At 36.8% G+C, this 14,769-nt stretch overlaps 1 protein-coding gene across 2 annotated transcripts; it reads left to right on the top strand.

Moving 5' to 3' along the window:
- Positions 1–4,600: 4,600 nt before the first annotated feature.
- LOC131697697 (phosphatidate cytidylyltransferase, mitochondrial-like) lies at positions 4,601–10,041 on the top strand. 2 transcript variants are annotated; one of them, XM_058988478.1, is made up of 9 exons: positions 4,938–5,065; positions 5,146–5,221; positions 5,692–5,874; positions 6,015–6,107; positions 6,822–6,972; positions 7,111–7,256; positions 7,645–7,810; positions 8,216–8,278; positions 8,711–10,041. In XM_058988478.1, exons 3-9 carry the CDS (start codon positions 5,698–5,700, stop codon positions 8,785–8,787), a joined length of 873 nt encoding a protein of 290 aa, XP_058844461.1. In that variant the 5' UTR covers positions 4,938–5,065; positions 5,146–5,221; positions 5,692–5,697; the 3' UTR covers positions 8,788–10,041. The 2 variants fall into 2 exon arrangements, with proteins under 2 accessions (XP_058844460.1, XP_058844461.1); XM_058988477.1 differs by lacking the exon at positions 5,146–5,221 and having other exon boundaries at positions 4,601–5,065.
- The last annotated feature ends 4,728 nt before the right edge of the window (positions 10,042–14,769 follow it).

Genomic DNA, 14,769 nt, shown 5'->3' on the forward strand with positions numbered 1-14,769 from the left:
TGCAAATATATGTTAGTACACAATTGTATCAGAAAAGGGTTAGGGTTATATCGTGCAAAAAGATGTACACATTATGTACATTGTAACAATGCATAACAAGATTGTAATTGAGTGTAAGTGCACATGTATTTACAAAGTAACTACCATGTACATACACAGTAATTAGAGACACAATGGAAAGTGCGCCAGTTTAGTGCTCCCGTTATAAAATGGATTCACTACAATTGTAGTTTAATTCCAAGGTTAACAGAAGCAAGAAGGGAACACTTGCTCTTTTCAGTCTCGGTGTCTGTGCGCTGCCAATGCTATTGAGAATGTTCTATTTGCAATCGGAGACACGGTTCGATTTCTACTACATGCTGTTTAATCACCTTGATCACCTCCTGTCAAGATGCATGTTTATCATTGGAGAAAGCTATACATATTCTTAAGACAACGAGGATACGGGAGAGACAAAAAAGGAATGAATGCATTCATCCGAAAATTGAAATTTTACATCGGGATTAGGAATATCCAAGAAGATTGTGGAATTAAATTTTTAAAATAGGTCACCCAACAGTTGAACTGACACTGAAGACAGACATGTAGTAGCGAGGCATTTTACTTCAAACTTTGAAATTCTCTTGAAGCATACGGTTCTGAATGAAAGGCTAAGAACAGAGCCATGAAGGGGACATTATTTTAGTCCCAATATTTTGTTTTATTTCCAAAGTGCAAATGATATTCTAAATTGAGCTAGCATATAACTCACATAATTAATGTGAACATATTTTCTGCAAGCTCAGCGTTCGGCAGATAGTTTTTATTTCTATGTTAATTTCTATTTTTGTAGCGGGTGCATTACACATACTTTATTACAATCATTTTTGTTCTAAATCCCTTTTAGCAAATGACTATTCTTCGTGAGCGTTTTACCTAATCAGCATCAGCAGTATTTACACATTTATTTACAACAATATTTCAGTGTCTTTATCATCTGGAAAACAATAAGTCATATGACACCAATATGACGGCAATCTTACGTCACAGGTCAAAGTGAAGGGTGCCGTTGGGTTTTGCCTGAGGAGTTTCCTTAACATTGAAAATAAAAAGCTGACAGCTGCAATGGGTAATTATATTTAATCAGCAGTTGCAGGATTGCAAACTCATACAATCTCCACTTACAGGACGCTTAATAAATTAATGCGCTACATTCCAGGATAATTAGTCAAGTGCATATAATCAACCTGTTTTTACAACTATAGTAATGAGGTGTATGCCATATGGGTTTCCTTTGTTACCAATTAGGAATATAATGGCTGAAAATATTATCAAATATGTTTATTTCTAGTGAGAAAGTTGTCACCCTGGTTGACTTTTTGTTGCTAAGTAAACCAAGCACAATAATAGCAGAGTATACACAGTGCATAAATAGACATGTTTTTTTTTGTGAACAGGTCAAAACAAACAATGCAGAAATAAAATGGCTCATTTTACAGTAATAGAGATTGACTGACAGAAGCACTAGCCTAAACAGATGCTGAATTTGCTAAGAATTAATTCAGTCCGCTTGGAGACAACCCAGAGTCCACCTTGTAAACCTCACTAATTAGGATAGGGTATAATATAATAATTGCCTCACAAAAATGTGACCATGCTGAGGCCTTAAAAATATGCTCCAGGCAATTTCCCTCTCATACCCGAAGAAAACCACAAAAGTGTAACAGACAAACTCTTTATTGAGCACATTGCTGCTGTGTGCTTTGCATATGCTGGGGCCTGGTTCCAGCTGTGTGGTGTCGTGCCCAGCACTGTGTAATGAGGCTGAAGCCTCGTGAGTGAAAGATACACAAAGCCTGCAGCATCCTCTTGTGGCACTAATGGAGATCCTGCTGGCTTTTAAAATAACAAGAACATGACTGTTTCTGATGGCCCCTATTAAAGAGGTCTAATTATACCTCAAATATCAGCTCCCACAGTCAGTGGTCTCCACTGAGTATTATATGTACAGGCAAGCTTCTCTATGTAAAACAATGCCATCATTATAGAAACAGCCCAACATGATGGCAACCTACTGTAGTATTTTTTTTTTTTTTTTTAAGTAGCTCAATTTTTGTCTTTGTATTTTTCAATGTTCAGACCTTTAGTACAAAATGAAGTGAATTTGAGTTTGTTCTCATTGGTTTTGCCTGTTCATCATTTTCTTTGTAATGATTAAATATAGAATCATAAAATACATTATAATTAATTAGAATACTCAGTCAATTTAATTCCAAAACAGAAACAGGTTTAACCTGTGTTAATAAATTATTAGGACAATTTTTTTTATTTTTTATAAATGTGTTCTATTAGATCCGTGCATGTGATTAAACTGTCAGATGCAATTTAAAAAAAAAAAAAAAAAAAAACAGGCAGCTTATGAAGTTAATAGAGTTTTTACCTTCTTTATTTTCTCCTTCAGAGACTGTCTGGACTATATTTAACATTGATACTTGGTGTTCCTGGAAATGCACTTGCTTAAGACGTAATTGAAAGGCCCCACAGTTTCACATCAGATTACAGTGCTAAATTAGAGGTACTGGAGACTGCTGGAGACTTGATATGTGGCTGTTTTCAAGTCAGGCCAAAAAAGGAAGATTCATGTCTGCTTGCTCAAGTAAAGTTACACAGCATCGGCAAAAGTGAAGATAAATATGAAAATCCCATCCCTCAATTACAGCCTGACAGAAGAAAGTAATTATGCTGGTATCAGTCACTAATAAGGACAGAGCCAACTTGCTTTAGGGACGGAGCATTAGGGCATTATTAATTCAAAGAAAGAGGGTGATCAAAGAAGGGTTATATTTAGAGGTTCTGACAGTAATATTAACGTCTAGCAACATCCTAATGACAACATGAAAGGCACTAGCAAACATGAAAGAGGTAAAATGCTACCGAAGATGTGCCTGTCACTAATACTACCTTCACTAACTTCAGTAAAAATTAAAAAAGGAATGGAAAGACATTTTGACAACGATATGAACAATCCTTAAATCACCATCTAGTTTCCAAACATGAAAATGCAGTACCTTCTTCCTCTCCTGTTGCATTCGAAATCACAAACAAATCCGCTGAGCTGAAATACAGAGAGATTATAGAACTTGGATGGAGAGGTTCAAACCTGCATCACATGCACGTGGCTGTACAATTTTTTTGTGCCACAAACCACTTTTTTAATGATATAATAATGACAGGAGGCAGTGTGGTCCAGTGGTTAAAGTCCAGGGCTTGTCCAGGGCGAGTCTGAGCAAGTCACTTAACCTCCTGCAGATGAGATGTTAAATCAATGTCCTATTGTAAGTGACTGCATGTAATGCACAGTTCACAGCCTATCTTTGTGATGGTGGTCCACTATGCAAGGTGCTATATAAAGATTATATTGTCAAAAGATTTTCTTGCAGTTTTGTCCTAAATAATAATGTAGCACTGAACCTTCATGTATCAATTTAGAACCTCCAGATCGTGTGTATCATGCAGCCAGGTCATGGCACTGCACTGTGGGGGTGGAAACTTGCTTCATGCAAGCTGATGATCCTCTGATGAATTCCTGCTCATGATGGAAATGTAAAGTGACTGTCTATTATTGTTCAGAGAAACCGTGGCCTCAGAAGATCCTTAAAAGGACAGCTTATCTTCAAGTGCTCTTGTTTCATTTACTGTATGGCATTGTTTGATTAAGATGATGGCTGCAGTCCATCCCCTGAGTACAAGCACAGATGTACCTGATGACTCATCACAGTGTGTCCCGTTTATTCACTAAAACCATTTGTCCTGTAATGAAATATCTAAAATAAACAGCTTCCAAGACACGTTCAGTATGGTTATTGTAACTAATCAGTTTACTGCTTTAGGACAAGGATGGAGGTTTAGATGGTTCAAATTAAACAATGGTTGTAACAAAAGGCTGATCTAAATACTGTTGCTCTATTATTAACCACCTCCATTAAATACAATAAGAAATACTGCATTCTGAATAGGATCTGCCCCCAAATGTTTATATAAGCAATCATGCATAATCACATCATCATTGGGAGCTAAATTCAGAAAGAAAGATAAATAGTTATGTAATCAGTAATGCTCATGACATCATGAAGTCCCATAATCTCTCCAAGCCATTAAATTACTCAAGGATTTAAAAGAAGGCAGGCTGTTTATTAAACACAGATTGCAATGCCGCAATCACTGTGCTGTTTGTGAAAAGAACTACTGAGAAATAAGTCACCAGAGAGAAAGTGGAAAAATAAGGACATTATTGAAAACACTCTCACACACACCTTTTTTTTCACAAGGTATCCACAGCACACAGTTGTGGGTATGCAGTTAACTGTTTGGCACCTACTGTATAACTCATTGCTTCAAATATTACAAGAACAAATTGCGTTTCATTTGCAATGGACTGAAATGCCTGAAAATTATTATTATTTTTTTTTTTTAACAATCCCTGAAATATTGGATAAACACGTTGCTGGTACCAAACATCAGCAATAGTTTTTCTCAATTTCTCCATATCCTAAATTAATGTAGCCTCCGACCACTAGAGGGGGCGTCAAAAACATTTGGTGCGAAGTTCTGGTCTTGGTTTGTTGTTGCTGCCTGCAGCTTTCCTTGATTGTGGTGTTTGACATTTGCTTGCTGGTTAGGTTTGACATATGTTATTACTGAACATGTATTATTAAATAAATTCGATCAATGTGAAGTTGTGTGAATAAATAGTTCACATTCGTTTGCAAAACAATGCATGTCGTAGAAAAGGTTCAATGTCGCCGGCGCAATGATGTTGATATGTGCTCAACACAGAAGTACTAGCAGTGCCTTCATTATAGAACGAGCTGTAGCGTAGTTTTTCTTTATTTGTTTGCCCTTACACTTTATAGATCCCTATGTAAGTGGGTCACCGCTTTATTGTGTCATGTCGGTGCCGGCTATTCAGACCAGTAGTGTTCTGTACCGAAGGATTTTGTCCCAGTTCCCACAGGATATCAGCCTGGCATTTACATATGGCTCAGGGGTGTTCAGGCAAACTGGGACCACCCAAGGACAAATGGGGGTAAGAGAGAACTAACAGCTCAAAGTATTTAGTATTTACTTGGTTTGCTTTTTTTCACAGTTCCATTAACATATTTTCAGATATATATGTGTGTGTTTTAGAAGCTGATTCTACACAACGTGACGACTTTTTCGTTTGTCCGTGTCATTATCTTTGGTAAGAAAAACATACACGGTAATTCTTGTGTTTAAATCAATCATCACCTTTGATTGTGTTGCGTTTACACGACATCAGATACATTAATTTCAACTACATGGATGGAAATAATACTCCTATTGCACTTCAGTTTCACCCATTCCAGGTTTTACTACGATTTTGATTAGCCACAGTTCAATAAGTAAGGTGTGTTTTATTAAACACATAGTAAAACCAGGAATGGGTCAAACTGCTGTGCAGTGGGAGTCTTATTTCCATCCCTGAACAATGTGATGAAAGATACAATTAAATTAATATTGATGATGATGCAAAGTGCAATCATTTTAATCAAAACCTGGCAGCTGTACATTTGATCTTTGTCCACCTAATACACAAATCTTGTATCTCCTAGTTCCTCTATGTCTTGCTTTTTTGTACAGTACAACTAAAGTAATCCTGGTGTATTCTCATGTATTTCAATCTTCTCCCAGAACAACATGATAGACTTTGTGATTGCTGTCGATGATCCACCAACCTGGCATACTATGAACCTGATGCAGAACCGGAAGCATTATTCCCTCCTGCGGTTCCTGGGCCCCAAACAAGTCAGCAGCATGCAGATGAATTATGGAGCAGGAGTCTATTACAATACATTAGTGCCATGTGATGGCAGGGTAAAGAACCATAGCAGCACATTCTATACCTGTAATATGTCTAGAAAAAAGCAACTTTATATATGTGTAGATAGATAGATAGATAGACAGATAAAAAGGTGTCTTTGTAGTTTTATCATTTTATATTTGTTTATTTACAGGTGATCAAGTATGGTGTTATCAGCACTGATACATTAATCGAAGACTTGCTTCACTGGAAAACATTGTATGTGTCTGGGAGGCTCCACAAACCTGTAAGCACAGCGTACGTTCGTTCTTATGGTAGGCTGAGCTGCAGATAATGTAAATGAAGTTAGTTGTTAACTAATGTGGGTATTTGTCTCTGTACAGTTTACAAATTAAAATACAAACCATCTTATTTTACCAATGTACTATACTGAGGGTGTTCTAAAACCAATGCTTATTTTTCCAAGGCAGTGGGAGTAAACCCAAAGCACAATACCACAGCAGATGTTTAGAGAGTAGGGACAGCTAAATAAAATTAGAGGAACCACTGCATGTGATTCTTCAGTGATCCAAGGTTCAAGAGTGTATTCAAAAACCACGCTCATTTAAATTGTGCATATTTTTTTTGAACGACTTTCAAAGATTTTCAGAAGGATAGCTTGCATCATATCATGTGAGCATGCTGTTTCAGCTCTAAAATAATTCAAAGCAGTAAATTCAGTAGTCTGCTTTTTATTTAAAAGTTGTCTACAGTACTGAGGTATTTTTCCCCTAAGAAATTATGCTGGGTGTAATCACCACTAGAGGGCAGAGCTAATTTACTTGTCAAATATTTTGTGGAAACAGTATTTGTTATTTTTTTTTTATGAATAGACCATGTTATCTATGGAACATCTGCTCATACATTTTTATGTGTCAGATTGTACTGTGTACTGCTACCACACATCTAGAAACAAGGCAAATGATTTTCTATATTGCACTTACAAAGCCTGTCTCTGTAGGTTAAAATCCTGGTGCAGAATGAGAATGGAAAGCTGCGAGCTGCACTGGTCAGCAACCTTAAGAGTGCGGTCACTGCAGCTTTCCTCATGCTTCCAGAGAGCTTCTCAGAAGAGGATCTGTTTGTCCAGATTGCTGGACTCTCGTATGCAGGTCAGTTTCAGGTTGGAGCCCTCATTGTTTATTTGTGTATGCATTTAGTTGAGGGATTATCTGCATATAAACTGATCTGTATTATTTTGTCGGCATTATCGCTGGCCAGTGCTGTTAAATGTGATTTTGTGGTTCCAGGGGATTTTAGGATGGTAATAGGAGAAGACAAATCCAAGGTGCTGAACATTGTCAAGGCCAACCTGCCTCACTTTCAGATGCTGTACAGCAACATTCTTCAGGATTGCCCACAGGTGGTTTACAAGCAGCATCAGGGCAAATTGGAGGTGGGATTTGTGCTTCTCATCATTTCAATCTGCTGCATGTTTTTATTCATATCCATCCATCCTTGTTTCTATCCTTGTGTCCTACTTGGCTTACATGTTAGTTTCTCCAGATATCATAGCTAAGGACTGGAGCATGCAAGAGCACGGCACAGTATGTAAGATACGCCACTCTCTAGTTGTGGAGGTTTATTTGGGGGAGCATTCAAATCTCATCATACATCAGAAGGACCTTTATATTTGGAACAAAGTAAAAGTCTAATAAAAATGACATATGTATTACCATATTTTAATCTGTTGCATGTTCCAACCAGTGTCACCCTCTGGTAAATTGACGTCAGTTATTGTACATATTTAGAATGGTATTTGTTTTCTCTGGTAATGTCTGCAGATTGATAAAAGCCCAGAGGGTCAGTTTGTTCAACTGATGGGTCTGCCCAGGACTCTCCAGCAGCAGATTACCCGAATTGTGGACCCCCCGGGAAAGAACAGAGATGTAGAAGAGATGTTGCTGCAGGTGGCCCAGGACCCAGACTGCGGATTAGTAGTACAGCAAGGTACTGTAGGCTTGAACCAGGTGGTTCCATACCATACTGTGGTACTGGGGAAAAACACATAGATGCGCCATGCAATCCGTCAGCAAACAGTAATACAATAGGGTATGTTTACACTAAACAAATCATATATATAAATGTTTGCCCCTGCTTGGTATAAACAGAAATACTCTGTCTCGCTTTTGCTTAAAGAAATATCCATTCCATTTTTCTTTCATGGTTATAATTGGTTGTTAGATTTTATGATTAAGATATATTTGTACATCATGTTTGTTCAACACCTGTTTTTTGTTGTTTTGTACAGTGTATAATAACACATATAGTTAATAGTAACAATGCTTTCATCTCGTAAGTGTGAGCAATGATTAAGTTAGTGCTTCAAATCACGATATCCGTCTTTTTTTAAAGGTATATCTGCAATAGTGAAATCTTCAAGCATAACCCAGAGTGCAAAGGGAATTCTAACTGCTGGTAAGAGGAATTGATTCTTATATGTACATGTATACCACATAGCAGGTATCTGCCTAGTTTCTAATGTAATATAAAAAATAAAATAAAATAAAAAGCATAGAGTGCACTGATATAGATGTGATACAGCCATTAGAAATGTATGTGTATCTGAAGGAAATGTCACATTAACATTAGTGTATAATTATTCTTAAAACAGAAATATTATAAAGAAAATATTATATAGGGTGCTGTGTAAAGATACAAGCTGTTTTTCACCCTACTCAAGGTCAGAGTGGGAAAAAAGACAATATTGTCAATACCTCTGTATACCATTCAGTATATATACATTAATAGATTTGTCTATGGAGTAACTTCTTATGTTATTTTGTCATAACTCTTGTAGTTTATTGAAACCTGAAGGTTAAGTGACCCTTCTGTTCCTCGTGTATCCAGGCCTTTTGAAAACTGTGTCATACAGCATGAAGAAACTCCAGAAAATGTGGAAAGGGTCGAGAAGGAAGTCCCACTGATCTATCTCTGTGCACACTGTATAGTCATTATTAAAGTCTCCTATTTTGAAGTTTTTATTTCTCTGAACTTGATGGTCAATTGATATTTGAAGCGGTTTTAAGCAGCGACTCTGATAAAAAAGGGTTTGGATCTGTTAGATATGAGAGATCTAGTAATTTATTGAGATAATTTAACAGAAAAGTACATGCAGTACAAGCAGTTTACTCCTCAATCTGTGGCATGACTGGTACATCCTGCAGAGATGATACAACCACTTTAAACATCAAATAAAATTCCTCTTCCACGGCTGCTGTGAATACCTCAGGATGCTTTCCTTCGTGACAAGTGCACTGATAAGTTGAATTGCTGTGAAGGACCCTTCAAATATTTCTCGTCCCAGTGTTTGAGATGAATTAAATCTGTGTGCGTTCCTCGTAGCACCGATTCTTCTAATGCAGCTGCTGCACTGGCAAACAGAAGATGTGGAAAACCGGACAACCCTGAATCCTAAATGCATAGTTATTTCTGCTCATTGGACTGCAGTTCCTATAGTGTAACCTGGCTTGATAACTGAACCCTGAAAGGTCCACACATACCAATGACAGGAAAAATAGTAACTGTCAGAATCATGGCTGGTTTAATTTAACGTGGAGCTCAATGAAAGCAAGATTTCTAAAACTTTACGGTAAATGTCTGAAATATATTCAGTGGCTAGATTTCCTGCTACTTTAAAATCCAGGGCTCTCCATTGATGAGATGGTCGTTTATAGTCTCCGAAATGCATTACGAACATAGAAGCAGTGAGGTATTTCTGCCAAATGTTTGATTGGTTTGGTGATCTTTACCAGTCTCTTAGGAAGTAAGCAGCATGTAAAAAAACTAAAAAACTATGTTCCCATCAATGAAGACTAGAATTGAAAACTGAAATATTTCAACTCATTAACCTTGGGGTGAGTGATTTTTACGGACGGTGGTCAGAAACCTATTGCATGCTGTTTATTCCTCTGTTGTTAATGCTTTTTTCACAACAGCATATCAAAATGGTCACGTTTGGGTTGACTTCGTCAAAAGACTGCTGAGTTTTTCTTTCTTTCTTTCTCTCGATTGTCTTTTACTGCTCGCGCTGTATTTTTCTTGCATGTCTACAATATGTTGTAGATGAAGGACTGATTTTTGTGGAGTGCAATCTGTGGGTGAGTCTTTAGGTCATGTCATCCCTGGGAGGTTTTAAGAAACGCAATTTAACGGTGCTCAGTGCGCTTCAACCGCTAAAAGCTAACAGAGTCTAGGCAATGAATCTTACTAGACAGACTTGTGAAACCCGAGTTGGAAACCACATTTCAAGCGATTCTCACAATCTTATATAAAAATCTTAGTGGAAAGCATTTATATTTTGTTTACTTGAGCACCAGCATTAGTTTTGGCATGCAAGCATTTCCAGTAAAACCTCGGTTATACAAAATATTTTGTTTACTACTGTAAAATTGTTATTATGACATTCGCATTTATTGTTAGACATGAAGACAAGGAAAGATCATAAAACACATATGTCTTTATTGATTACATCAAAAGTACTGTATAAGAAAATGTAAAAAGGTATTACAGATATACCATAAAATGTTAATAGGAAAAACATAAAACAGAGAGTAACAAGGCATTTTTAAAATGGCACAAGTTACAATCAGTACTCCAAACAAATGTCAAATCTGAAACGGATTTAGATTAGCAAGAGTTTATGCTATAAAAATACATGATGCAAAATACAGGCTCGCCTGCCATCCGCCCTACCCTTCAATAACACTAAACAGTCTAAAAAAAAAAAAAAAGTGCAGCGAAACAGGTTTAACTTGTTTACATTTCATTTTGATATGTCAATATTTATTCAGCAGTTTGTGGTCTCCACAGTCAAAGCAAGGTTGACAGGGTTGTGGAAGGTGTGTTTTCTTATTATTTTTTTGTTAACCAGTCTTGAAGTGTTTTGTGTTTGATACTACCTGTTTCTTTAGTCTGTTTAATAATTTAAATGTAGAGTTTATTGTATAATAAAGACAACAATGGTCTCATTAGGGGTAGGGTAATTGGAAGGTTTTGTTAAATTTTGTTTAATTTATTTTTAAATCGTTCTCAATCTTACCCTTGGTGTGCTTTAGTCGTGTCGCAGAGCAGTATCTCCTTACCCAGATGTTCCCAAACCTTTTTTTTTATTATTTTTTTAAACTTGTGGCTCACCTTTGGAACTCCATTATGGCATAGTGGGCCCTTAAGTTAAAACATTAACACATAAAGCTCACTGTTTGGGAACCACTGCCCTAACCTACTTAGCCTCCAAATCAAAATACCAACCAGGCCCTACTCTGTTTCCATAATACGTTCAACTGGCCATTTGGAATTCTGCAGTTAATGAAAGTTACACAGACTACAGAAAATGTCAGTGTGAATGTATAATGGGATGAGAAGCTCCACAAAAAAATATGCACATGCTGTGTCATTGCTGGTGAAGGTGCAGGTGTCGTTCAGCTGGTATTAATGTACATGCATTCTTTGAGGTTAAATTTCTTCTTCAGGTTAGTATTGCATCAACACATTATTTGTTCAATGTTATTAGATAGCAGAGGTCACCAAAATCCCTTGTCCTTTAATATCTAACTGCATTGTACTGAACAACAGGAATGTAATAACAGACAGGAAAGTCAGAGCAGGTGCTGAGCACTGGTAAATAAAACTGCAGCGGGACCAGCAAGGAGGGCTGGCAGCTGGCATGTTCAAATTCTGGTCAAACAAAGACTTAAAATCTAAAGTAACTTTTCATGGACGGTTCCTCTTACTTCCTGCAAGCTTAGCCCTGATCAAGTTGTATTGAACTTATGTTTGTGTTCGGGGGCATCTGCATAGTCCTTAAAAGGTTTTGATGAATGAGAAGGAACATTTTTCATTCATTTCATTTTCTCGAGATATGTGATCACTGAATTCAACAAGTATGTCAAATCCATTAGTGCTTTCACTACGAATTATGTTTATCAATAAGGGTTTATGAATAGGGCCCAGCTATTGTAGTATTCATTTTCATAAACATGTTCTTTAACAGCAGTTTTGCTCCATTTATTGAATATCAAGCTTGATTTTATTCATAAAAAAGCTATTTCTATGACCTAAGCTTCATGAACAGGACCACCCTTAACTTACTGTTGGTCTTAATTTAATAAACATGCATTTAACTATAGTAAATATGAAATGATGTGCCCTGTTTACACAACTCTTAAGATTGTTGGATTTTTTTTTTTTTTTTTTTTTTATCTGGTTTTGATTAATTAACCAGTTAGCTGATCATGACATCTGTTTTCAACTCAACACATTTAAAAAAAAAAAAAAAAAAAAAAAAAAAAAGTTTAATCAAGGGGAATGCCTATAAAAATGAGTCTCGGGTAAAACCATTGATCAAAATGTTACAAAGTTACAAAGAGAAAACACATCACTGGTTAGATTTAACAAATAACAAAATAACCTGAAGTATGACCAGATGTAGCAAACACTACCCTAATATGCAACATTTATTATTTGTTCATTTAATTCTACGTTGTTATTCCACCAAGATTAGTTTTGCACAGGGATGTTTAAGATAAGTAACAGAAGTGGTGAGAGGCTTGTCTAAGTGAAGGTAAACCCAGAGGATACAGGCGCTTTTATCTATGCTTACCAGATATAAAGATGCTTGCTGTTCCTGCGCTGCTTGTAAAAAATCTTCAGTTTTACTGGAGCTCATGTTTCATTGTCCGTTTATTTGTAAAGTGAAAGCTGAGCAATTTGGGATGTGCTAGAGGTCATTGGAGTATAAAGTTACCTTTTACTTTACTTTAAACAACAACAAAAAAAAAAACTAAACAAAAAAGCTGAATGAAGTCTACTGTTTTCCTGTAGTAACTGGGCACTAAACACAATCATCTAAAGCATCTTCTAGTAAACAAAGCATGCAACCCCACTGTGACTGTTAGTGCCTCACACAACATTTTAGAAAAAATTAAAAAAAAGCTTCTTGTCTAACTTGACGACATAATAGCAAAAGCCCTTGAAGCAATGGGTCTACTGCCAAAAAATACTAATGGAGAAAACTGGTTCAGGTTTACCTGAAAAACGAAATGCTGGCTTGATGCCATTAAGTGGCAGTTAGCCTGAAGTGACTAACAAGCTAAACAAGTAAACCATTGTTATTATTCTTGAAAATAAACTAATTGAACATTAATACTTTGCACAATTTAACATATTTTTTCATATATATATATATATATATATATATATAATGTGTGTGTGTGTGATGATTAGTACATTATGTAAATATGAATAAACCTACCACCAAAATTAGTGAGCATGTGTGGCTGCTTAACCCTGGGGTTTACAGATGGTTAAGACCAATTTCTGTACCTGTAGTAACTGGGCACTAAAGGCAATCGCAGAAGCCACCTAACACATCTGCAAAAACAACACCACCCCTCCTCACTGTTAGCACCTCAAAACAACATTTTAGAAAAAAAAAGTAGTAATAGCAAAAGCCCAGGAAACTGTGGGTCTGCTTCACCTTGAAGGGTTCAGTTGCTGACATGACAGTTCGGACGTGTACAATTAACTCACAGCAGCGTTCGCTTTTTCTTTTTTTTCTTGTTATTTCGCCTCAAAAGGGACAGAACACTTAGCTTTCACTTAGGTTGTTGCTGAAAGGTAGTATTGTGTGCTCAAGTAAATATTTGTGGTTACACCCTCTGCCACTGCACATAAGAAGGGTTAATATAGGCAGTTTCTCAAAATGGGAACTGCTTACAGGGGACTAACTTACAAAAATAATTGTGACAATGAGCTCAGTGAAAATGCATATTCAGACCTTGTTGTTGCTACACTGCAGGTGTATTACTTGTGTTGGCCCCTAGGGTTGCCACCTGTTTCTCTTTACCCTGGATCGTCCTGGTTTTGAGGAAGGTGTCCCAGTGTTATACCAAATAGTATCTTCGGAGGAAAAGTGTCTCATTTGTAGGCCTGTGCTTGCAAATTCAATTGTGCATGTCCAATTTATTTTTTCCGCCAGTGGTGTTCCCCAGACATACAGTACATCTTTAATTCTTCCTTCACAATTCCCTCCTCTTCCCCCATTCTTTTTTTTCAAAGAATTTGTTAATTTCCTATCAAGACAATGATACAGCAGGGTTTTCCATGGAAGTGATGTGGTAAAGTGGGCCAATTCACTACTATGCTGTGCTGTTCGCCTTAGGATACTTGGTTCAAATCCTGCTGATTCTTAATTTTATTTTGAAAGAATGTGTTTATTCCCTATATAGTCAATGTGAGATGGCACAGTGGGCTAATTTATTCGTGTGTTGTGCTGTTTTCTTTGGGGACCTGGGTTCAAATCCTGCTTGTTCCATCCTTTATTTTCAAATCATTTGTTAATTCTTTGTATAATCAATGAAAAAGCAAATTCTTCCATGGAAGTAAGGTGGCACTGTGTGGTATGCCGTGTTGTTCTCCTTGGGGGCCTGGACTCAAATCCTGCTCGTTCCTTCTTCAAATAATGTGTTAATTCCCTATGTAGTTAATGATACAGCAATGTTTACCATGGAAGTGAAGTGGCACAGTGGACTTATTCACAAATATGCTTTTCTGTTCTTGGGGGACTGGTTTCAAAACAAGGTGAGTTCTGTTCTTTATTTTCAAATCATTGGATAATTTCCTGTATAGACAATGATAAAGGAGGATTTGCTATATAAGGGAAATGGCACAGTGAATTAGTATGCTATGTTGTTCTCTGCCGAGTTTAAATCGTTGATTTTCCTTTTTCAGACTTAAGTTAGTTGTCCTTGGAGTCAATGAAAAAGCTAACTCTTCCACAGATGTGAGATGGTGTAGTGGGCTAATTCACTAGCGTGCTGTGTAGTTCATTTTGGAGGGAATGGGTTCAAATCCAGGGAGTTCCTTCCTTTATTTTCCAACAATTGGTTAAGTCCCTATATATTCAATGA

The sequence above is a fragment of the Acipenser ruthenus genome, chromosome 16 (genome assembly GCF_902713425.1).
Source record: "Acipenser ruthenus chromosome 16, fAciRut3.2 maternal haplotype, whole genome shotgun sequence".
NCBI lineage: Eukaryota > Metazoa > Chordata > Actinopteri > Acipenseriformes > Acipenseridae > Acipenser > Acipenser ruthenus.